The sequence below is a fragment of the Aplidium turbinatum genome, chromosome 13 (assembly GCF_918807975.1).
Source record: "Aplidium turbinatum chromosome 13, kaAplTurb1.1, whole genome shotgun sequence".
NCBI lineage: Eukaryota > Metazoa > Chordata > Ascidiacea > Aplousobranchia > Polyclinidae > Aplidium > Aplidium turbinatum.
This window is the reverse complement of record NC_137484.1, coordinates 17,997,627-18,024,329: the sequence shown is the minus strand read 5'-3', so window position 1 is coordinate 18,024,329 and position 26,703 is coordinate 17,997,627. Positions and strand designations below refer to the sequence as shown.

Sequence of the window (26,703 nt, the reverse complement as noted above, 5' to 3'; positions counted from 1 at the left end):
AAATACCATTGCAAATATGTTTTTCTACTTTGGTACCCTAAACACTGCAATGAAGTTAAGTAGGCATGCTTGGACCTAGCTTAACTTTACGTGTAAAAAATCTTTGTGAAAGTCGCGAATGGCCTTGACCATTTGCGAAAATCCACGAAAAATTTTACTTTTCTACGAAGATTCTTGAAAAATTATGACGTACAAAAGAGTCTTTGTACGAACAAAAATATGTTCCTACGAACAAATCAATTTTCAAACAAACAAAATATCTTCGTACGAACAAATCAATTTTCAAACAAACAAAAATATCTTCGTACGAACAAAACGATTTTTCATGAACAAAACAAAATATTCGTACAAAGAAAAATATCTTCGTACAAATATTGGTAAGTTTTGTTTGTTGCAAAGACCATAGATACCAAATTGCCGAATCATAAATATTCGTGTTCGTACGAAGAGCGTAATATGTGGCCCCAGACACATTATGTTTAACAAAATTTCTTGATTTCAATCTAGATGAGGGATTTCGTTGCTTTGAGATTCCATTGTCGGGTTATGTTTTTATTAAAGTGAAGGCGGGAAACATTTTTGTGAAGATGAACAACTTGAAAGTTTGTTATCTGATGCACTTCACTACGCTTCGATGCGGCTTTACCGTTGGAGTTCTTTGTGTTTGCAAAACCCATGCCAGATATTAATGCTGGCTAGAATAGAAACAAAACGGGAGCAGGACATTATACCGCTCCGCTTCTTCAGTTCAGTTGGTTGAGCGCTCCACTTTGTGCACGAAGAAACCTCAAGATCAAGCAGCGCTGGTTCGGGTCTCCGGGTATGCGCTTGACCAACGCATTTTAAGGTCCGCTTTTAACGGAATATTGTGGATGGAATAATTCTCAGACAACAACACTCCAACTGCAACAAGTGGAAACTACTCTCTGTTAAACTTTATAACGGGGTGGGTGAGTAGTTTAAAACCTCTACAAGTATGTGGGACTGCCAGAAATAATCTATCAGAGGCTCTCTCGGTTAGAGAATAAAAATTTAAACAAACAAACATTCTGACTTAGAGCATTATTTTCTTACAAAACATCTGGCTTAATCTTTACCGCAAGGAGCCGCCAAAGAACAGATCAAATAAGAGAGCAAGTTTTGAGTGCTAAAGCGCGAGCAAGCCCGCGAGCATTGAAATCGTTTATTTGTTTAAGCGTGGTAACGAGCTAACGGCTGATGCTTTGCCATTAAAAAAGTTGTTTAGTAACAGTTTTATCTCAATGTTTTTGACATAGTCTAGTCTCATGTTGATGGTGAAAAAGTGAGAAAGATTGAAAGAACAAGCTAAAGGAAACATATCAAATGTTTTCCAGTCCTGGAAGTTCAAGTAGAGCTGTAAGTTTTCATTTTAGTCTACTTGACAGATATAACTTGTCATGAGTCAGCTATGTACGTGACATAACAAATGCGCAATGCTACCTTAACAGTTTACTCTACGATTGTGTTAGACTTTACAAAACTACTCACATGATGTCGACAAGGCATAAACATTATTATTAAAAAGGATTTGTTCAAAGTATTCTTTGACTCTCAAGGTGTTTGATAACGAGAAATAATTTGTCGTCATTGATAAACATAAAGCATGTACTTGTTTTGGTGCCCTTTTAACAGTTTTAACAGTTTATACTTGATTTCTGCCACCTCCTATCATCTACAATATAATGAATGATGCTGTTCACTTAACATGTACTTTTAATAACATCATTTTCGTCGTCAATATTGGTAGTAGTGGAAAACTTTTTTTATTGCAATGCAGCTTGCTAAATCCTTTCTTTAAAAATTTAAGAAAAACATCGCATTTTAACTTAAAACTTGTGGTTTAACTTTGGTCATAGGTGTTCAGATAAATTAACAAAAACTATATTTTAAAAAGCTCCAATCTAAAAGAAATTTTATTTGTGATATTCAATTTATCAGGCCACAGAAAACTGTCAGGCCAGGAGTTGCCCAATAGTAGGCTCAAAACTATATTCGTCGGGAAACCCTTGCGTTTACAAACCGGTGAAGAATTTGGTTTTGTAACCGGCAACACTGTATAATGCAAATGCTTGTTTTCAGTCAGTGTAAAAGCCATAAAGCAATGTACAATCTTGACAAATTAAGTAATTTGTTTCGTAACGCTTTCAATAGCCAACATCTATGTTTTTCCATAAGTGATAACAAAATAACAACTCGCTTTGTAGGATAATATATTTAACCGTAGGGCTACTTTTGGTTGTTGGCATTTTCCTTAAAAAAGAAACAGTTCACTGGCAAACGCAATGATATGTTTTTACTTTACTGGTGTGTACCCGGAGGCAGCATATCACGGATAACATGTGTTCAGTGCTAAGCCGTCTTAATTATCTCTATGAGTAAACAACGCTTTTCAAATATGTCAGTTTTTACACAAAAAATAAATTTTACTGCCGATACTGTAGTAGCTGCATAAGAACTTTGGAGTTAAAAAACGATTAAAATTTTTCCCTATCATCCAAACGATACTAACCCTACGAGTTTTAGCATGAATCTGCTTCTGTTTGGATTAGTCGTACAAAAAGTCTGTTTATATGTGAAAGAAGGTAAACTGATTAGGCCTATAAAGACACAAAAAAGATGAACTCTGTTGAATTATTGTAAACAAGGTAAAGCCAGTGTTCTCACAAATTGAGTGCTAATGGGTTCATGGGTGTAAAGTTATTATTTATCCTCTGAAAAATGTTATTAACTCTTATCAATCTGGATTGCCGGCCGAATTAGATCTTCTATTTTTAGCAAATCTATGCACATGAGTGTCAAGTCGGAATTTTTTGTCCATCTCCGCTTGATCAACGACCAATGTGCTAGCTTGAGATTCATATGGGTTTCAGGCTTTACATAGTTTGCACTAGTGAGAAATGGATTTTGAAAGATCTTGTGTGAAAAAAAACTTGTTATAAGTTCAGTAGGCGAATTCTTGTTTTGTCGGTAAGCATGTTCAGTGTTTCGCATAGTAGACTATTGGTGCTGCTTCGCAAACGCCTTTGAAGGAAACATTTTTGGTCTATTAAAAATTTCTTGGCAAGAATTATTTTATGAAAGAGTTTGCTTAGCGGTTTACTCATACATACAGTACATCACATGTCATCAAAGTCAGCAGGGAACATTATCATAGAAATTAGAAGCACAAACTGAGTGACGTTTAGGTGCAAAGTTAGGTTGTACCACTATCACATAATTTTACGAAATGAACAATTATGTCGGCATAAGGGGAAAAACGACATAAAAGTATTGAAATCAAGATTGTGTTTTAAAGTAAATATTTAGACTTTGTACGCCCTTGAAAGTATTGTGTGGGTGCATCGGTTTCTACACGACACGATAGCATGAGTAGGCTGTTGCAATTATGCGGAGGTATTAAGTGTCCAATGTCGCCATCTCGTCATAAAAACGTAAATAATTGCGCAAAACAAAATAATAATTAGATATAACCACTCACTAAACACAACTGTTTAAATCGTTTTGTGAGTTTTTTTCATAAGTTCATTTTAACTTCTGCAACAGTTCAATAATAAAGTTAAGGTTTATTTATTGTCGCTGTGCAACTGTTATGGTCTTTTAGTGACAGAGCTCATTTTTAATTTTATATCATTGTTACGATGCCATCATATTATTACCCGACTTATCCTCACTGCGTTATGCAAGGAAAAACACAATCGGTGCCGTTTTCAAAGTCTTCGGTTTCACCAGATCTGAAATCGATTTTAGATTTACCAGCACCAGGAAGAAATGACGTCCCAAGACAGTTAAATCCGTCATTTTTACATTGTTACAGTTACATTTTTACATTTTACATTTTTACATTTTTATTTTTACGTTGAATCAATGTAAAAATGACGGATTTTACTGTCTGGAGTGTGATTGCAAATCGCCTTGCAAACGAACCAAAGCTGGCTTCATTGTTTAATCTTCCTATGTCTACGTTTCTTTTACGTCGTTCTAATGAGCCAAGTCATTGGTGCCCAAAGCATGTAAATCTTTTATCCAGCTTGCAACAGTGGCTCTTTTTAGATTCATGTACTGCGTCTTTTTAAGTTAGGCCTACATGCCTTGAATTAATTTCAAAAAGAGACAGTTTTGCCAATTGAAAAGAAAAATTGCAAGTAGAACTGGGGAAATGAAATGGTGGCCTACTGATCACTTGCTGCTAGTGTGCGTTTGCTTGGTTTTTGGATTACACACTTTCAGATGTAGAACTCTAAAACGTCATCCTGGTCATGCTGTATAAGATTTGGACCTTTGACATAACTTCGATTTGTCCAGTCGGTGTGCTTCTTCTTCAAGGCGGTAAAAAAACGTTCGTGACCTTAAACTTATAAAATTATTTTGCAAAATAATCCAGCAGTGGGGCTAGTAAAGAATTCACAAAAATATTGGAAAGTTAAATATCTTAGCTTCTCTTCATATCTTGACTCCTCTTCATATCTTGACTCCTCTTCACATCTTGACTCCTCCTCACCTGGCACATTGTGCTTTCTTGATCTTCTTCCGTTGGCTGCGTGACAAATGTTTGCTCCCTATAGTCCATGCTTGTGGTTGCAGTTGCACTAATATTGCAAGTTCTTTTGAATCCATTAGGTGCCCGTGAAGAGGAAGTTTTCTATGGCGGACGTTGCTCCATCGTAACTCCCGGGACTTAAAGCGTCCAACTGTTCTCACCGCTCTTTTGTTTGTACAATGAGTCAAAACCCATACGAACCTTCTTGATGCACAAAGTGATATTGTAAGAAAATGCACCAAAAAATCTTGAAAAAGCTGGAAAATCTCTCTTAGAACTACAGTGCTGGGATTAGCCCTTTAAGAAACCATAGACTTTCTGCAGTCTTCACCAATTCTATTCCGAGGCAGAAGCCTAAGTTCCAGAAAACAAAAACATTTTAGAATCAGGTGAAACCTATCAATGCGTGGTGGTGTGTAGCATACCAAACTGAGAAAGACGTAGACCGATAAAAAATTTGAAACAATTTCAAAATCCCATTAACGTAAACATGATGTAAATATAACTTTCTTTTTATGAACATCAGTTTCATTTCGTCGTTTAACGTTTACTTTTATTGCTTCAACCTTTTTCTAAACCCCTGCTAGATTGTTGTAAGTATCATTTCTATCGGATAGCTCGAAATAAAAGCAAAATAAACTGGACATCTTCCCATGGCTATTGGGAGACAGTGATAATTATATTCCAATTTAACCTCTGGTGTCACATGTTCAAACGTTTGTTGACAAGTGGCATTTCTTTTGGGAATGTTTACATTGAGTAAGCTTTATATTTGTCTCCCGAGAGTGGAAATAGTTTATTAACGTTTCCGCATTTGTTTATTAAATTTTCATACTTTTATGTGTAGGCTACGTTTTAAGTGCATATTGAACGAAAAGAGTCTTAGCTTTACAATATGACAGATGCAATGGAAAAAGTTTCATAATCTATTTTGTCAATTTCTTGTGTTACGAGCAATCAACAAGCTAACATTTAAAAGAGATAATAATTCTACTCTTTCAACCGTTTATAGTTTTTTTTACTACAACACACAAAAAAGTAGATATTTGCAATATATGCAACGCTGAACAGTAAAGAAATAAAAAATGTTCAAGCTATTGCCAGCCATACTTATTGCAAACATGAGGTTTGTACGATAATGAAAATTTAGTCTGAATTTTTTAATAAAGGTGAGATTGTCATAGCCCTCAAGCAAACTCAAAATTTCAAACTCACTTGTGTCAATAATGTGAAGCGATTGACCAAGGTTAAAATTTAAAATACAGTTGTCAAAAAGAGCAAGTAGCTTTTCACAGCCGATTGAAATAAACATTTTACCTCCATTTTTTAAACGAACTACGTCATGCTTTAACTTTACTTTCTCCACAACATTAGGTAGAAATATTTACACAACAAATGTTCGTAAAACTTGGCAGTCTCTGCTGGCTTTGTTGTGTGCTTACACTAAATTTATTTACTTTTTACTGCTTAGGATTTTTAGTAGTCCGGTTGATTACAAAACTCTTTCTCTGTATCGGGTTGCAACATCGCATTCTGGCTATTACAGGGTTGTGGTGTGATTTTATTGACCATTTATTTATTGGCCGATGTTATAGCAACAACAAACAGAGACAAATTATCACTAATGAGGTGGTGGCAATGTTGCGTTTAGGAGAAAGGAAAATTAATCCTTTCAACACAAAAAAAGAACTGAGAAACTTTATTAAAAATAAATCCGCCAAGTGAAAATCTTTAAACTTGTTGCATTAAACATCAATGATTTCGTCAATTTTTAATCAATTCTAAGGTCTATTTTGTAGTATTTTGAACATTGCAATTGGCATAAAGTCCAAACAGGTATTTACATTGACATTTTTCTTTGCATACTTTTCGGTGGGTGTCATTGGGTACTCTTTAAAGTAATAAATACGAAGCAAAATACGTATTTAAACATTAAAAGTCTGAACAATAACGAAAAAGTGAATGTGTTTATTTTTACTCGTCGAAACGTCGACTTTGCTTGTCTGGTAAATAATTGGGACAGCTGAACTATCACAATAAACTTCTTTGTCCGACTGGATCTATATATTTATATCTCCATAATCTGTCAAACCTTTCCAATGATACTTAGCACATTTTATAACTGACCTCGAGCTGTCGTGTGATTTGTGCGTTATTATTTTACGTAAACAGCTCAACCCTGAATTTCAATGAACGTCTTTGTGAATCCAGGTGGTTTCAATTTGAGACATAGAAATTAACTTTTAAACTGATTGTATCTTGTGCACACTACAATTTAGATTTTTCTGTGTGGCTGTAGCAAGCTGTTTACAGAATGTAAATATAGTATTTTAGAACAAAAGATGGCATCGGGTTTTAACTTTAACCGCTGATACAAAAAAGACCACGCAAAATCTATCACTATCTCCGTAAGCAAACGTCCGTAGACGTTGTATAGACCTTTCTGGGTAGATGCATGGTTTCCCACTACTAAAACTCTATATCCGGCCCAGGAACTTGACTGCATTCAACACCTGTTCATGAAAGCAAGGTCTAGTAAATAATAAAACGTTTTGACCTCCTTATAGTCAGCAATAAGAAATCAAGAATTTGAGCCATCACACATTAATATTTGTTGGTTTCCTTTTATGTTTCACAAAAATCTAACTCATGGGTATGTTTATAATTTCATGTCTTTAGTGGCAATGTTTTGATAAAATATTTGCAGTTATGTATACTACTTCCTAGAATTTCACAGGTTATTAGCTTAATACGTTTGCCAAGACTTAACAAAAGAACGTCTTATGTTGCAACAATTCAAATGGCTTGATGACAACCGATGCAGCGATATTACGCTCTTGTCCAGTAATGAAAGCTAGCAGTTCCACAAAGCAATTGAAATGTATGAAATACGTTGAATATTAATTAATCGATCTTTTTTTTATTTTCAAGTTTGAATCTTTGAGTCAATTTGTGAAGGGCAAACAGTGTCTTTGTTGCCGTGATCGTTGTCCGGGGTTTGCTTTACATCGTTGGAGGTAAGATTTGTTGAATTATTTGCTTTAGGTAAACATTATCGTAAGAACAAAGAAAACACGGTTCCGTGCAAGATTGTATCCTACAGAAGCCCCTTGTGAACTTTGTGTTTTGCATTAGTTGCAAGGCCTTATTTTTTATTTCGTCAGTCATGGAAATTTTTTGATGTCTTGGTTTATTCTAATGTTTCTTCAATTGTAGCTTGACATGACTTTACTTTGGTCTAGTAGCCTACGTTTGTGTGAATGCGGAATTCATCTTTTGCTTTTGAATCATCTGCCATTCTACTTCACCTTACCATTATACTAGAACAGTTAAAAGGCAGGGCAACAGTGCTATTACTGGGCGTCTCCTTTTGACAAAATTATATGCTAGGGAAGCCATTCACAACTTTAAAGTATTCTTAATATTCAAGCACATATTCTTTGCTTAATTTGAACTTTGTAGATAGACAACGATCTTAATTCAAACACTTTAATGCAAGTTTTGGCAGCCAAAAATATGAAAAGATAAGAGTCTAAATAGAAAAAAATTGAATGGGGCTGTTCACCAGGCGTTTATTTAAATGATATGCGATATATTTCTGGTGGATTCACATGGATTCACAAGCATGTTCATATTTTGCTTTGACCAACTTTTAGTGGAATTGTCAGTTACGTAGAAAGGTAACGCACAAGTGAAACGTCACTCAACGTAAGGGACGTTTATCACACCAGTAAATAGCAACCACAAATTTATTGCGATCACGAAACCTTTTAATGATAATGTTTATCCTAGCCTTGCCTACAGTAACATTAGGTTTACGAATTTGTTGGAAGAAAGTTTTAAGACTTGTAAAAACGACCATCTTGTCCTTGAAAGCTACATGAGAAGCAGTAAATACAAAAGTCGTTGGCATTGATCAGCGATTAAATTTTGCACCCAGCCATCGTAACCCATTGTCTTTTACGATGTCGTAACTAATTAGAAGTGTGTTTTATTGCTGCTCTCATCAGAGTTCATCCGTTTGCATCATCATAGATTGTTACTAGCAAACAAACCAGCTTCTTGATCACTCTTTACCCTCTGATGGGCATACCTCTGGTACAAGACCAGAATTTATGGATTTTCCCCTATTCTGCAGTAATAGTTAGAACTAACACGCCATGCAGACGAATATGCAGCTGACAATGAAATAACATTTATATAGTGTTACCAGTTTTACTGCCAGCCACAGGCGTAGCCAGGAAGAGGGCGAAAAGGGCCATGGCCCCCTCAAATTTTCAAAATTTAGATGCCGAAGTTGAACCCTATGTTGAAAATATAATATAATTTGTATAAATTTATATCGTTTTCCAAGACATCTGGCTATTAATACCCCCCAGGACTTGTTTTAGACACACAGAAAGACACCAATAAATTTTGCAAATCGTAAATCGCGCAAAGTTTACGCGATTTACGCTTCTTTTAACTAATATGTGGAAGCAATTTCAGAATCGCTTACTCTGTTGGGTTTTTGTGTAGCTGAGGTTTTTGTGTTCTCTAATTTTAGCCGAAATTTTTGCCCGTTACCTTTAATACAGCTACCTTTAATAAGTTAATAGCTGTTTATCTGCTAATAAATTTCATACAAATATTACCCTGAAAGTGTTTCCAGAAAGCGCTATAATCCATTATTTGAGTGTAATTTTGCAAAATTTTTCCGGGGGAGCATGCCCCCGGACCCCCCTAGAATACGCGTGCCTTCGGCACGCTCTAACCCCCCACCAGCTTTATTGCTTTCCTTGCTTCACCCACCAGGATACGCCACTGCACATCAGGTGGCGATGTCTTAAATCAAACACTTTGTCGTTCTCTTCAATTCATCAAATATTTGGCCCTCCCAAATTTTTTTTCTAGCTACGCCACTGCTGCCAGTCATTATTTTTGAACAACTTATTAACGGGGTGCATGTAGCATCACATCGTTCGTTTGGCTAGAGTAAGTAAACAAATGAAGACGACACAGGAGCAGTGAGCTTTATGCAACATAGTAGGACAACAGGTAGCCCATCAAGTAAGATTATGAACCAGAAAAATACCTTACACTTAACCTCACCCATCAAATCTCATGTTAGGATACACTGGTGAGATAAATTTTCATACCTTTGCCACGTTAGCAAGTGTGAAATTAAAAGCGCTATCAGTCTATAACTATATAAGTTTTAGGATATTAGACTAACTTTGAAATAGGCCTAAGCGTTTTTCAACAACAAAACTTTGACTCTCAACAACATCAGTTTACGAACTGTTGCTGCTTCTTGTATGTAGCATCGTACGCGAGAAAAAACGCTTTAACCGACCATCAAAGAGTGGTTTTGTCATATTTTCTTCAGCATCCGGATTTGTTGACAGGACGCTTTCAAAGCCACGCTTCATGCCAAATTGCCAAACAATTGCTTTCTTAAATACTCAATAGCGACATCTAGACACTGAAACAATATTTGCTTACATTGTCAAGGTCCGTGACGCGTGTGACGTCAAAGTGTCGTTGTCACAAAGTCAATGTTTTCGATGAATGGAATGACGTCATTTTCATCGCCGCTCTGATTTTGGCCACAAACAGACAGGTGTTTCCATGACAACTGAGCGTGTCGGTTAGCCTTTTCTCGCTTGATGCTTAATTATATCAGAAAAAAGTGTTTGGCAAATTGATTGAAGCAGCTTTGATATGGCTTGATACAGCTTGGGCGAACGTTTCAGACATTTTTGAGAGGATTAAACTCGGCTGACGGCTTTGATCTCGTCCCTACTGAGCCATGTCTCTGCGTTTACATCGATAATATCTGATTGAGTTTTTTACATGGGCGGGGTTGCTGCAGGGAATGAAATTTGAAAAACGCCAACTGACATAGCCTACATGCGGTGGTTTTGTCAGCCGCTTATGATTTTGCTATGTTTCAAGAAAGACAGAAACAACACGAATAAATTTAAATTTACGTTTTTCAAAATGTACAATTTGTTGCTTTCGGCCCTTCCTTAATGTGACTCCATACTTCTTAAGGATTGCGCGCTTTTGGAATTGACACCAGCAATCATGGCACTGAAACTTGTTTATTTTTAACTGGCAATTGATGCTAATCCATAATTTGCGAATGTAGCAATTTAGTCCTAAAGAAAAATAAACACACATTAAGCTACATCTTTACAATTCCCCCTTAAGCCTAACTTACAACGGATTAAATTTGTCATAATTTCTTCCATTTAATCCCTTCCTAAAAACTCAGACTTGGCTACTGACCGGAAACCATTATTCCAACGTTTTTGTTTGCAGCATCTTATTCTCTCAATTTTGTTTAGGTCACACGGTTGCAGAGCATGCCAATTAGACGTAGGATAATGTTAATATGAAAGTATATGTCTAAATAGATGCCTACTTTAATTTGGAAATATATTTGGTTCAATGTTTGAGAAATTTTCCCCTACACGTTTGTGTTTGGTGATTATAGGTTCGATTTTCTGAAGTAAAATTTGAAATAGTTCCAACTCTAAAGGAATTCCGTATACTTCCGTATTAACTTATGGATATTGACAATGTATGGGCTTTGCATGTTGTGGTATGAAGACTACAGTACTCGATGGTTTGGCACACTTGCGTTTTGGGGTCGTTCTTTATCTCTGAAGTTGAATTGACCCAACTACTTCAAATCTTTATTGAGCAGCTATCCAATAAAACACATCAAGATGGTTTGCATTGCTTTTACATTATTAGACGTTGAACGAGAGCCCAAGAGCAATATTTTGCTATTGGCACAAAACGAGCTGTTTTAAAACTTCTAAAGCACTTGGACAGCTCGTAAAGTAGTCGTTTGTGTTTGGAAACAAACCACTTCTATAAAGACTAGGCACTTGATGCTTTTGTTACCCTACATTAGCAAACCGAGGAAAGTGTTGGACTTAAACTACATATTCCTTCTCTTTTTATCAAACGCAAAAACAAGAATAGTATCTAAACAACACGCTAGGTAACTCTGGCTATGAGCTTCTTTTCACATAAAAGTGTATTTCTTACCACTTTGGAACGTGACGATGAAATATTCAACATTACAAGATTAACTGAGTCTTTGAGATTACGTGTGTAAACATGTCATATTAGAATTACATGTTTATGAATTGTAGTAAATGTTTTTGCACTTGTGTTTGGATTAGCTTTGCTCTGACTTTCTACATCAAATGCTTCATCAAAAACGGGACTTTTCTTAATAAACAGCTTGTCAAGGTCAAAAGCAGTTGATTAGGATGAAGTTTCGTGTGTTACCGCTATTATTCAGATGAAAAATCTATCAATTTCTGCCACCTTTTAGTTAATATGTTGGTCATTGATCACAAGCTATGTGCTGTTTTTACGTCGGATAATGTCTAATTTCAATGAAAGACATATAGCTCAACCACATCCTTAAACAACATCCACTTGATTCTCAAGAAAAATGAGTAGCTCTTTTGGAGAAAATACTTTTTCTTGTTATTTTTTTTCATTGACGCATCCTTGACGAAAAACTTTAAATATAAAATAACAAAAAAACTGGATTTGTTCCGTTTTCCAAGAATATCAATTAATAAGTTTGGTTCAGTCGCGACCAAATTTATGTTTTGCCGCCCGGTCGTATATACGTCGTTTTTTTTTATCGTCAGCGTCTGAAGATCCATCTTGCATAACATCTTCCTCTGAGCAACTTGTTTTCGAGTTGAGCTTCTAGTCTGAAGATCATACACCGAAATAGAACATCATCACAAATGTTTGCAATTGCTTACTTGTCTTAGTGTCAAGTTTTACCACATCTAAATCAAGTATGAATGTTTCATCATGTCAGTAAGCTCTTCACTTAATATTAGTTAGCCATTTGAACAATAGACAAAGTAAGAAATAAGATGCAACTTACGTTTGTTCAACGTTTGAAGACCTAAAGGTTGCCACATTGTTAATACTGACCTTTGTAAAATTCATCTTCAACCACTTCAATGTTTGTATGTAATTCTGTGGTTAAATAGTTGCCGACAGTTTACTTAACATCATCAAACGAACCGGCGCTGACCCGAAGCTGATAATAAACAGCTGATATCAACATGTACTGTGCACGCAGAACTTGTATGCCAGTTAAAAGAAACAACAGGCCGTTTGTGTCCAATGAAAAATGCGAAAGACAATAAATTGCGTGACAGAATAACTTTGTATTTTCAAAACCATAGAAAAAAAATGAACAATGTAACATGACTGAACTTGTTTTTCGCTGGCATAGAGCAATGTGATACAACCTGGACGAAAAAAAACAAACGCGTTTGAAACTAGCACTTCGTTTTGGATACATCAGCTGCTCATTCTTGTGCTGTATCTAAGCGCTTTCACTAAAGCTGATAGAAACGATGACCCGCTGTTGTTTATTTGTAAACATCATGTAAATATCATCTGTAAGGTGGCGCTGCAGAGTTAGTTTTCAATGTCACTTTGACAATACACATTTACACTGTTGAGAAGGAGCGATCTTTCTGGCGTCAGCACTACCTGACTCCTCACTATAATAGAACAGCGAGCATTGTGTTTCGCTAACCATACCGGTGCAGTAGTCAGGTAGTGCTGACGCCAGAAAGATCGCTTCTTTTCAACAGTGCATATCCTTGCCAACAGTTAGTTCAGTTGTTTTCTTTCTACAAAGGTAAGAAATCAATTGACTGACGAAATCAATTGACTGACAAAAGCAGCGGTTGAGAACTATGTGGCATGAATTAGTGGTGCGATACTGATGAGCCCAGCCTCCTGGGCGAAATACGTGTCTATCGCTGTCAAGTCCTACTACACTCGACTGCCGAGAAACACATTACACTGTTTATGCTTTCTGAATCAAAAGAAAAACTCACATACCAGCAAAGTTGCAACAACTAGTCAACATAACTATAGTGATATTATCACTTAACGCTTAAAGTAACTGAAAGATACCAAACCTTTAAGCTGAAAAAGTAAAGCGTACCTTATACAGTAAGTTGTGATCAGGTGATTTTGGAAATTCTGTGGTAATGTTGAGTTTCGCTATGAAAGTTAAAATACAAACTTTATTTGTCATCTCTTTCCATCTGTACACAAAACACAAAACTGAGGTGTAGAAATCAAGTGCTGAAAACAATTTTTGTGTTTGTCAAAAGAAATGCTCAAGAATTTTATGAAAATTGGTTATCCATGTTATGCGATAATATGGCTGTCATTGACAAACAGAACTTCCAATAATTAATTATACGGTTAATTATTGTCACAACAGCTAAGGTCTTTTAGTGACAGTACTCGTTTTCAACTTTTGTGCCGTATTTACGCCTCTCTGAGTTAACAAAAAACACAATCGGCATCGTTTTAAAGTCTTTAGTATGATTCGACGTGGAATCGAACCCAGACCTATAAGCACGAGGCAGTCATCTCTCGGCTACTGAGCTGGTATTAAACTTTCAAGTGTAAGGACCGAATCTGAAAACGATGGTAGCCTATGTATTGGTTCACGCTCATCTTGTGTGTTCAAAGTTGACATAATTTGAGAGAACTCTGTCTGTACAAAAGCGCGACGGACATACCTCACCGCAGCAACAGCTTGTAAGAAAGTTAATTAATTTCATAAACCTTGTCAGATTTTCTTTGTAACAAAAACGAAGCATAATTCAAGCACAGAGTTGCATGTCGCCTTATACAGACGCACTAACGCAACATGTTATACACCAAATAAACCAACTGCTTAACATTTTGAGGTGAGTAATGGTACTACTGTCAACATTGAAATTGTCCATCAATGTAAACTTAGTATCGAAGCAAGTTAAGTAGCAAATAATCGTGAACTTTGACTGACGTTTTCAAGGACTAAGCTTTTAATCGATGAGCTTTGTCGTTTTCTAGCAGTCCCAATATTATTCGTTTTTACGCCACAGCTTTGCCTTTCCACACAAATTAAACATTCGTCGACGTAAAACAAAGAAAAATGGTACCAACTTTAAAGAAACAAGACAGGTTGCTCTGCAGTATGTCCGGTACCGCTACGTATTGTATATATGGGATTGTTATGTTAGTAAAAGAGTGGATTAAAGGACTTATCCGCACTTGACGATTCGTTAATCTCAACAACAGCTTCCTCTTAGGTCACTAGAACATTAATTAATCTGGATTGTCGCATTTTGAAAGGACAGTTTTTCTTTCAATTGTTTTGTAATCAATGACGAAAAGTTATTTCTCTACAGTTATGGAAAATACGATTCTGCAAGTGGATAATTCAAGTATTGTGCGTTTTTCTGACCAGTGCAAGCTAAACCATCAAGTTGCTCTTATCATGACATTTAGTTGTGGGCGATGAAGGAAATCAACTTCACAGTAAAATATGCGTAACAAAACATTTCAAAAATCAACAATTTGTTGCTAAACTGATGAGCATTAGAGTAACACCCAAAACTAACTTCGTGTGTGTTGCAGCATTATTTTTTATGAGTTTAACTTGGTTTCAAAAACATAGAACACCAAAGTAATGTAACTTGTCTTTGTATGTTCACGGTGCTACATTTTTAATAGGCTGCTAAGATGCTGGAAATTTGGTAGTAAACCATTGGAAATTGGTCAAGACTTATCAACAAGTGAGCACACTTGGTGTTGGTCCAACCACCCAGATAGCCAAATCATTCGTTAAACGTTTTGACATTGTAAAAAGTTTCAATTGTCCTCGTTGGCTACAAAATGATGCCAAAATATCTTAACTTCACCAGTGTACTTAACAGATTGCAAGACTGATGGACAATTTTCTTCTAAAGCTCTATCCCAGACAGCAAATCAGCCACTTTTTTACATTGAGACGTTGAATCACAGCAGATTTGCTCTTTAAACTGACAGAAACAGAACCTGAAAACATTTATAGATAAAGTATTATTTTTTGATACGAGTTAACTTGAACATCATCCCCACCTCAGAACTCACCAACGCAAGCAATAGGTCTAGCTAACAAAAGCAATCATCTTTCTTTTCAACAATGACTGATTACTGGCCAAATAAAACTAACGTAAAATAATAGAATCCTTATCTTGATTTTGAAACAGTTCCAAATTATCCTAATAATTTTTACGAGTAAACTTTCCCCAATCGATTTGTCTTGGTTAGCATGTGGGAGTGCATGAGCTATGACGTTTTAAAGCCAACTACCCCAAAACAAAAATTTTAAAGCTAAATTTTTTTCTTTTCGTTAACTGCCATACAAATCTGTTTCCATTTATCACACTATTTGATTGGTTTAAAAATGTCTCCGGCTCTGAGAAGAATTAGTTTCAGACGGAAAATACAGTTTATCGTCGTTTAATTACACCCCTTTCTTTGGCCCCCCACCTTTACTTTGAGTGGTTTCCCCTTTCCACCGACTTTATCGGGGCAATGTAGCTTTGCTCTGATGTTGCACGATAAAGAGGAGTTAACTGTGTCGTCTAAGAATGTCCTCAGCGCCTTAATAGGGACAGGAAAGAAAGAAGATGCTATCATGTATGAAACAGTAACAACCCTGTGAAAAGCCTCATTTATACAACTAAATGCTTACAACTAGAATAATTTTGTTTTGTTTAGATGAATTAAGATATTTTCCTGAAGAGGGCAGAAAGTTTTGCCGAAAACGTTTGAAATTATGTATCTATTTCATTTCTGTATTAATTTTGAATTATGCAATTCAATGTTATTAAGTTGTTATCGATTGTCTGTCTATGGTTTTTAAAAAGTACCTCTCTACCAAAGCTATAAATGCTTAGATGTGATAAAGTGTAACCCAATAATTAAATGTAAGTAGCCACCGCAATGACACAATTAGCTTACTTGGGTATGCGGTCAAAATCTAACATAGAGTAGCCTGTGTTGTTTTTCATGGATCGTTTTTATTTTGAAATGCATTGCATGCAAACAACCCACGTAAAGCGACTGACCTATCACATATGTTTCGTACAATCCTTTTTGAATAGTTTACTTTTAAAGTTCAATGACTCTTTTCACGTTACGTTTCCTCTCCACGTGAAAGCCCCACCCCGTTTGCAAAGTTTTGGTCACTTTGATGGTTTTTCGACGTCGATTCCACATCTTCGTATGTTAGATTGCAAGAAGACAACAAAAAACTGCTCAAAGTAAAAGTGGGCTAAAATCATCTCACCAAAAATAGTTTTTGTCGTTGAAAATGAACTTTTCTGGGCGCTTGAGTTACTCGCCAGCGAGCCAAACAGAAGCCAGATGTTGAACTGATGGGCGGAATGAAACGGTTCGCTTACACCACTCATCACTTACTTTCAAAAGCTAAGCCTTATCACAACTATCACTATTTTTCTTTCCTATTTTTGCTTGCTTATCTGATGGTTTAAGCCTGGATGTAATGAAAGATAACTTGTCTTGGCAGGTGTCTAAAACCTGTTTAACAGAATCGTTTATTATAACGTTTCCAACAGCTTGGCTGTGTAAATAAGCAAGAATGTGTGAAAGTTTGATACTTCTAATTCTAATTGTTATTTAAAGTCAGTTATTGTTAAACTAAAATCAGTAAAATCTGGAAATACGCGATTAAATCGCAATTCTATCTTTAAAACTAGTTTGAGGTTGCCTTTTTTAAGCTGCATATTTTGAGAAGTTGCTAATTTTCTTATTTTTGCCTTATTGATTGTACCGGAAAAACGTGTTTGTTCGTTTTGATTATTTCGTTGTAACACGAGTTCACATGGCACGTGTTTTCTGACAAGCAACTTTATTAGTAGAAAACTACAAACTCGAGATAACCTAAAATATAATGTGCTTTGTAGTTGTACGTTTACAGGCCAACATTGCCTAATGTTTAAGCGTGCCTAATTGCCGAGTAAACAGTTGACCGCATAGCCTCATAGCATATTTTTTGTATTTACATAGAGCTACTACAGACATTCGTGTCTGCTTGCATTGCAAAGTTTTTTTTTCAGTTTTTGTTGGATAAGCTATCTTTGAACACATCCTTTGATAGGCGCTATGCATCATTACAGCACTTTTGTGTAGTAGTCTGGTGCGTTGAATTTCAGAAAATACGAAACGTTGGTTCCACGTAATTGTGAAATGTGGATGTCGCCTGTTATTGTCATAATAAAAATGATTTTATTTTGCATATATTGTGGCAAAACACATCTCAATTCGGTTCACATGGCACTGTAGCCTACTAGCCTGCAACGCAATAGCGCAGTTCTAGATGCAAAAACAACTAAAATGTCAGAAATGCAACCTCATACCATAAAAAATACCGAAAACAAGCCTTTCTTTCAGAGACAATTACCTGATCGTTTAATGTGGTCAGTAAAGACGTCAACCGGTAAAAATGAACCCTCATATTGCTGAAAATCTGGCTAAAAATCTGGCTAATCCGAAAATGGAAGTTATAGAGAAGAGCACATGCATTTCCAAGTTTATAATATTGCTGTTTGTTCTAAAAATGCACGTCACGAAACTAGGTAGCTTCTATCATATTTACCAAATGTGTCACGTCACAAAGTTACAGTTTCTCTTTTTCATATTGAGAAAACACCTTTGAAAATGAATACTCTCCACGTACGGTACTTTTGCTACATCGTGTGCGTGAGCTGGACCCTGGTGCATTCAATGAATTGAATACAAATGGCCTATCAAATTACAGAATGCGAAAGTATTTAAATCAAAATGCATATTAGATTGAGCCCTCTAGGAGCATTGCTCTCATGTTACATCCAAGAGTGCAGTTTCTGTTAATTTGTTGATGTTTTCGAAAATTTCAATTAAGACACTTGTTTGCACACAAATACCAGCTCTATTTAAAAGTATAGAGATATTTTTCTATCTTTATGACGCATGTTTATCACATACGATTATGATTTCACAAATGTAGCCATTCAACAAATGTTTGACAAATCGTGTTTCTTACAATAGCAACTCTCCCATTACCACAAGAGGATCAGGCCAATCACCTTGATGTTGTTCAGTGTTCCTTAGGTACGGTACCTGATACTGGTTCAAAGCGTTCGCAAGAGATTACCGGCTATTTTTAATGCACGGTTCAGCGTATTATCCACTGCTGAAATCACTCAATCTGAAAAGTGTCCACAGAATGTGGTGAGCTTCAAATCACCCACTGACGCCTTGACTGAAACTTGAAATAAGGTTTCGGCGGCTTCACTCTTAGTTAAAATAGTTAAAATTCACTCCAGGTTAAATTCTGGTGCGAAAAAGCATCAGATTTCTGACATCAGAATGACTGTTTCTCGGTTCGGACGCTCGAAGTCTTTGAAATGCTAGTTTGTCGTCTCTATTTATCAATTACGACCGTCAGTGCAAGGCAAGCAGACAAAATGCAACATTGTTGTTGTGAAGATTTTCTCTTAATTACGGGCAATTTTTACACTTGACGTGTAAAGACATGCGTTGTGTTGGACATCAACATGTACAGCTCTTTGAGCCTTTTTCACACGGCAGCTCCGTGTAATCTTGTTCTTTCACTTTTTAAGCCACGTCTTAATCTTATCTACTTCAAAGTGATAAAATTTGTAATAAGAAAAGTTTTGCACTTGCATATGATTGACAGCTTGCACGAGAGCTGTCATGCCTGGTGCACAAGTCCGAGTCTTTGAAATCTTTTACTACCATCATTTCACAGAAATTTGAAAACTGAACATTTTTAGCGTAAAATAAATTGGATATAAATAATGTAAACGTTTATCACAAATTGGAAACTTAAGTCGTAAAATCAAAGCAATCTATCAATCTTGATAAGGCCATGTATTAAAAAGCAGATGCATTGCTTTAATTTTATGCCATATTTTCGCATTATTTCCCTAACTTCTGCTATACACGGAAGAATTGAACTGATCAGAGTATTTTCGTGGTGTGACTTGACTGAGAATCGAAGCCAGGTCCACTAACAGCAGGGATACCGAACTGATGCAGAATAGCTTCTGTATGTGTATTTTGGACTTGTGCTCGAAAACTATCCAGATGTATGCCCTCTAAACATCTCAAGTCATTTTTCTGGGAAAAGCCTGAAACATTAGATTTACAGTACTACGTTCAATGTCAAAGACAGTTCAGCAGGAAAACAGCTTGCAAGATTCCCACGTAAATCAATACAGCGTTTGCATGCCTTCCCTCAAAGCGAATAACAGTAATGAAATAACCCCATTTTAACTTAGACAACATTCCTTGCTAATTAAATGATCCTTGCTAAATAATCCTTGCTAATCTTTATTTGTTTACAAGTCATTTGCCTTGATTGAAAGAAAAGTTGCAAAACGCACTTACGTAAATATCTTTCTTTTGCTCTCATCACTCGCTACCTGTTTTGAGAAGCTTTGCTTCCTGTAGCAAAATAGCCTACATCCTTTTTTTTCATCAGATAAATGTTTGCAAACGTAAAGTTGATATAAAAGGATGAATTTTACTAACTAGATTAATACTGACAAATATATGATCAACACCTTGTTTAGATCTGCCACTAAACAGGAATTAGCAACAACGCCCAGTCTACGACTTAAACTGATTAAATAACGTTGTACAAGAGACGCTTTCCCGTGATAGATTCACTTTTTTTCACAAGAAATTTGTTCGTTTTTGGGCGAGTTTTGGAATAAAAACAGTGATGTGGATTGCGTGTGCAATGTGGCTGTTGAAATGATTTGGTCGGGTTATGGACGTATTTGCTTTTCGCTTTGGACGGGTAACAGTAAGCACTGACTCAACCAGTAAAAGTTTGCGTTTTCAGATCGCTACAACGAATTGTGACGTAAATACGATGCGAAAAAGACAGTTTGTGCCAGCTAAGACAGAGTGCAATTTGTGCCACCAAACAAATACCTTTCGTATTGTTGCACTTTGGCTTTAGTCGTTTTTCTGCGTCATTTTGTTCCTCGCCATAATGGCGTCGTTAGGTTCACAGTTAACAATAAAACAACGTTAGTTATTGCAAAACGCCTAATTTTGCACAAATGGTGATAATATCTTGGGCAGGGTCTTCAAGAACATGTGGGTTTATGGCTTTTATTGCTATGAAGATTTACGCTTTCAAATTCAAATGGGAGTTGGTTTCAATGCGTCATCTTCAAAACACAGCAACAAAACACATTTTGAAGTTGAATTATTGCAAACAGAAAAAACGCTGAGTCACCTCAATAGATTCTTGGTTCTTGTAAGAAAGTCATCTTTGGTTCAACAGAATTTGTTCAGAGTAAGTTCAACAAAGTCAGAATTTGAGATTTCTTCAGCGCAAAACAGTTTGATTTATACTACCCAGATCTGCGTAATAAATAAACTTATAGAAAACAATGTTTTCTTTCACATATTTTCTAAGTAAGATTTGAAACGATCACGCAATAACGACTTTGCCGCGTCATTTGACGTCATAGTACAAATTTCTCAAACAACAGAAGCCTAAACATAACAACCGAAAAACAAGAAAAAGGTTTAAGAAACTGCCGATTTTGTTGTTTTGAAATAAAGCATGATAAAATGGGATAGGCTAGTTTGTGAAAATAAACTTGTTGCACAAAACAGAACGCATCTGAACAAAGAAAGTTTCATTGTTTTTTTCAATTTTTGTGATTTGCAATTCTTATTTTAAGTTTCAAATGTTGTATATCAAGTATATCGCATTATCGGCAGTTCACGTCACAAAAATGTAATATATGCTATTTAGTAACTTGGACAATTATAGTTGAAAAAACAACAGTAAACAAGTTCTTTACCAGAAATTCCTCTATAGGCATGGGCTGTTATGATGGGTATTTATGTGCGCAGTCAAGAAGATTTAAATGCAGAATTTTCGTTTCAGCTTTTACCTTGCTTGTCATCCAACTAAGTTATGAAAGTGCTTACAGAAAAACAAAAAAAGCAACTAAGATCCAAACAAAAGTTTTTCTTTACAGCCATGACACAAAGACGCTATTTTATTAATAACATGGAGATGGGCAGGGCAATCTGTACTTAGCAGCAATCTTCGATATGATTCGATAAGTCTCTGTCGTGAACTTGTGGTCATTTCTGTGTAAATAGTTTCGACCATGTTTGGATATTGTAGGCGAGTGCCTACAGTAGTCATTTTCGCCTGGCTTATTTGGGCAACACCAAACAGAAAACTTTTCCGACTGGGATTAAAGGGAAACCCTTCATATTGTTCTGTAAAAAGTCGATTTTCATCTGATTCACCATTGTGATTGTTGCGAGACTCTGACTTGACAGTAAGGCCAAAGAAGCCTATGGCCTCTGTTTGTGGCTGCAAGTGCAGCAATTGTGTGCAATTACAGAATGAAGCTGTTCACCAGGCATTGCATTATAGACTAACTTGTGTCACCAGAAGAATGCAAGTTATTTTATAATTGTGTGCAAGCTTACACTTATCAGAATGACAGCTTGTGATCTTGCTTGTCATTTCCCTTTGCAACACAAACAAGACATTTCAGTCTTGGCAGCTGAATTTCGTTTGGTGTTCCGCAAGAATTTCTTTCAATATAAAAATTGTTCCGCAGTTTTAAAAAGGCCAAATACACCAACCTACGTCATCGTGCGCGTCATCACACACATGCTCAATTTCATGATGCACTTTTCACAAAGAAATAACAAACTTGTCAAAAACATTTCTAAAATTCAACAACAAGGGCAAGATTGCTGTCAGTATCTTGAGAGATGTTTTCACAGTTTGCTGATTTCAATATTTGGCATTTTTATTTTGACGATGTTTTAGGCGTCAGCGTCTGTGATACATTATTTAACTTGTTGAAAGGAAAATTAGCTGCATTGTCAGCAACCGTTTTCTCCGCAGTGTTTTGCGTCTTGGGCAATGTTATTTTGCTTACGGCAATATTCTGTCATAACATTTTGAATTTACATTTTCATTGACTTTTATTCACTACACAGCAATTTCAAGTAGGCTACTTGTTTTTCCAACCCTTAAAAATATTTACTCTTTTCTTCACCAGAAGTTTGTTTTCCCCAAATGCTAAATCTTGCTATTTGTTCACGTAGGTCTAACCAACGCTTTAAATACTTCTAAAATCTACTGTAGATAAATCTTTTCGTGAATGGGTTGAATCGTTCATAGCTGTTGCACTGTAAGTCCTTGCACATTGCACTAGAATTGGGGTTTGCGTCAAAACATCAACACCGCAGTTAGATTTACAGTCTTTAGGTGATACAGTTCATGGTTAATTCCAATTATTAATTTCATGCTTGTATATCTTTAAAGAAAATTTTATTATGAGGTTTTAAATTATATGTGATTTGCACTATATTTTATCAAATTATAAAATGAAGCCAAGGTGAAAATAGCTGATAGCTGCAATATTGAAATTAAACTGTCAAAATTCAAAAAAAAAGCAAAAAGAAATAAAATCTAACATTTATTGTGGGTAGAATAGGTTTTTAGAGTAGTTTTATGTGATTGAAAATACCCACGTAACCTACCGTACTGTTTTGTTAGTTGGCAATTGTGTGAAAATTATTGTATAGATTACAATATATTTAATAAGCAGTTTCAATAGGTTTTTTCGGTGTAAAAGTGGAATGAAATTAGGAAGAATCTGACTCATAAAAGGTTTAAGTTTTATCGCGGCCACTTTCTTGCCACTGGCCCGAAAAACAGAAAGCTTGTGTGAAAAAAATTTTGCGGCCCGCTGTACAAACCACCCCTGGTTTTCATTGACGACGACACCAGGCAGTTGCTAACCCTGATATTTAGCGACAATACGAGAGAAATAGTTTGAATAAACGCAGCAACTTGCAGAGCACTTGTGAAATGGCACGTTGCGTCAGCAGCGGCGTACAACCATTGCTTTCACGCTGATATCGCATTACCAGGGTCTTCTTTTTCCGGATGAAACCAGAGTGCACAGCTTTGTTTAATGTTAGTTTACATTGTGGCTTTACACGGATTCTATAGACTGGAAGATATACAATCATTCTCGTTTAATTTTCTTTGCTTATTGTTTTATAATACAGTGATAGAGTTTGTAAAACAGACAGAGTAGAAATTCTACATCTTTCTGTTAACCTCAATTGACACAAATACAAATAAATTGTTGTGGCGTCAATTTTGCCTCGTCTCTTGTAAATTATGTCAAATTGCTTTGAATTTTGGTTCTTCACAAAACAAAAAGCTTTCCTCAATCATCAACACTTACTGGCGACAGGATAACAGGCGTCAACACACGCTACGTGTAAACTTTACATATTCATTATAAATGAACGCTTTCCCAGCCCGTACATACCTCACAAAGTGTTTTCTTGATGTTTACGCAATTACGAGTTCTTTCAGGGGATATTAAACTATAAACTCATACCCAAGTTAGAGACAGCATGGCGAGATAAAAGTGACAGTGATTGAAAATTGTCTTTTAGATAAGATGAAGATGAATTATTTAGGTAGCCTTGGTTGGACGTCAACACAGAAGAGATTCCTCTCCTATTGTTTGTAGCTGCGAACATTTAAGTTGCTTTTTTATATTTTTTTTTTAGATTTACCTTTATTTTTTGCCAGGTAATCTTTTGTCATTTGTCATCCTTCTTTTCAGTTTATAGCTTGTCATATCTTAAAGTCGCCTGGAAAAGACAGTGTCCAATAGTATTGCCTTTTTCAGAAAAGAAAATCTACTACGACAATGTTTTTTTCGCCAAACGTAAATTTTTTTTGGTCGCCCATCCGCTCTTTTCGCCTTTCCCTGGTTGGCTTCAGCTTTTATTTTCAATAAAAAAAAAGTCTTCCGAGTCAAATTAAATTCACCTTGTGTTCATCGATTGAAAACCTGATCTCTGTTGCTGGTCTTCGTGTAGACGTCACTTTGCAACTTCTTTTCAATCAATCACAATACTCATGTTTTTTTCCAGCCGCCAGTCGCACACGTCACCGTTTTATTGTCAAATGACGAGTATTTGAATCATTTGTGATTATAATAATTGATTTTGGCAAGTCGATCAGAGATGTTCATTTCACCTTACTAGGTGGTGGCTTCCCATTGTGAGTCAATAATTTCATTTGTTTAGGTTTGTAATTATTTTCCGCAGACATAAACCACCAACGCTTAAATTAGACGATAACAAACCAACCACTGCAAAATCATCTTGATGCAAATTTATGATCAGACTCAGTAACGTTGACAAGGGGTCTAGGGGTATTTTTGCACCCCGAGATGATTTCAAGGGCTTGTAACCTTTCCAAGGGGCCAAGAAGTTGAAAAAACTACCGACAGTGCGTTTTTCTTAGATGTGTCTTGATTTTGGTCGCTGAGGAGCTCATTGGTAGGTTAACCGGCCAAACTTATCTTCTCAATGGCCCTGAAGACCTAATTGTCTTCAGTCATGTGATCACTATTATGAGTGTCACGTCAGTGCCGGTCTTAGGGTATTTCGGGCCCTGTGCAGCATATGTTTTGCGGGCCCCAATGACAATGACCCAATTCAGTAGCGTAGCTAGGTACTTTGAAAGGGGAGGGGCAGTGGTGGCAGCGTGATCGCCGAAGGCGACAAAAAGCAGCGGGAGTCTGGGGGGCCTCTCCCAGAAAATTTTGAAAAGTTACTTTGAATTTGGGACATTTTGAGAGCATGTTCAACAAAAAATTAGGTATGAATGTTACTGTAAAATGGTGCTGTGCGGTGGCATAGCAAAAGGATAAGATCATGCTTTCTTTGGCATTTTTCGGAAATAAAGCTATATGTCTCGATGTTGAGTCTGGATGCAACCTATTTCCTACCCTGAAATCGTGTAACAAAATCAAATTTCGACCTATTTCGACCCCTAAAAAGATCGAGAAATTTTGAAATGTTTGCGGCAACTCCGATCAGCGAATTCGGCTATGTCGTGTTTTTTTTCTCGATCTTTTCAGGGGACGAAATAGGTTGAATTCGTTTAGTCTCTTATGTTTTCTTGTTGCCAATTCCTTTGTTGAATTCACTTGTTGAATTTTTCCATTGAAAATGACAAAATTACTGCATTTTCTGAGTAAATTGCGGGCCCCCTAATTTGCGGGCCCTGTGCGATCGCACGGTTTGCACACCCCAAAGACCGACACTGGTCACGTGGTTTTAGCTTCTCAGGTATTCGCAGACGTGCTTTGCAGACTAGGGATCGTAACACGTCTCCTATTTCGCTGATGCCCGACGGAAGTTAATTCCTAAAAGCGGGAAGATTTTTGCATTGTTAACAACTTGTAACCGAATAGGCTAAACTCTTTAAACGAACAATCACTGACAATGCCCGGAGTTAAACATTGAATACACCTGGCTGTAGAGACTTTGTATTTGTTAAACAAACCGATCACTGAATAATCGCTAGTCTATTCATCCCGCTAAGTAACAAGTGCTGCACGGATAGAATTACTATTTATCTGCGAATGAAGAAGAATAGGATGTGCTGAAGGGTTGGTAACTCAACTCGTTCTCATATTGTTCTTGTAAACAAGTTTAAAATAGAGCCTATTTCCAGTGAAGTGGATTTTGGAGAATCTAGGCGGCATCCTAATTTACGATATTTTGCCGACATCATGAATTGTCATGATGTGACTTTAATAGGAGTAGACTAGAAACGAGGCTTTTGTTCTTTTGTGAAGTGATTTTTTTTAGTGTTTTCTCCGTAATAAAGGAACTGCGCCATTGTTCGGTGACGGACGCACGTCTTCTGGAAGCTCTTTGACTTTTGACGTCCATGCAAATAGAACTGACGAGCGCTTTCCTAGCAAGCAAGCTCAGTTCTGTCTGTATTATCGACATTGAGTCAACGTAAATTGCTAACTTCGCATTTAGGTTTTAAGTGTATGCATATTGCACATTGTTCACCCATGGTTCACCTTACCGTAAAAAAAACCTATTTGTATTCTCACGATTTCAGCTGCCGTTTTTTTTATTTTAGGACATAGCAAATAGCTCTTTCGCATTTGTACGATTTCCCGCCAGCGGAGAGTTTTGAAAGTTAGAAAGCATTATCCGCTGTTGGTACGTTTGCTCATGATTCCTGTAATTTTTTTTTTTTTTTTTGAAAAAGAACACTTCAAAAACTACAGCTTTATATTTTTACATGTTGCAAGTATGGTCCTGATTTTTTTTTGCACCAATTTGATTTGATTTCATGTCTGATGTATTGTGGACTGAGCATCCAGCAACCATTGCTTAAAAAG

The 26,703-nt window shown here is 36.3% G+C and overlaps 1 protein-coding gene across 2 annotated transcripts in view; it reads left to right on the top strand.

Annotated features, from left to right (window-relative positions):
* The first annotated feature begins 1,307 nt into the window (after positions 1-1,307).
* The window catches only part of LOC145782135 (uncharacterized), a 63,268-nt gene continuing 37,872 nt past the window's right edge, over positions 1,308-26,703 (top strand). For both annotated transcript variants that reach the window (XM_082593891.1, XM_082593890.1), the window contains exons 1-2: positions 1,308-1,377; positions 7,490-7,575. In XM_082593891.1, the coding sequence (XP_082450017.1) occupies positions 1,345-1,377; positions 7,490-7,575 (119 nt within the window). In that variant the 5' untranslated portion in view covers positions 1,308-1,344. The remainder of the gene's footprint in view (positions 1,378-7,489; positions 7,576-26,703) is intronic.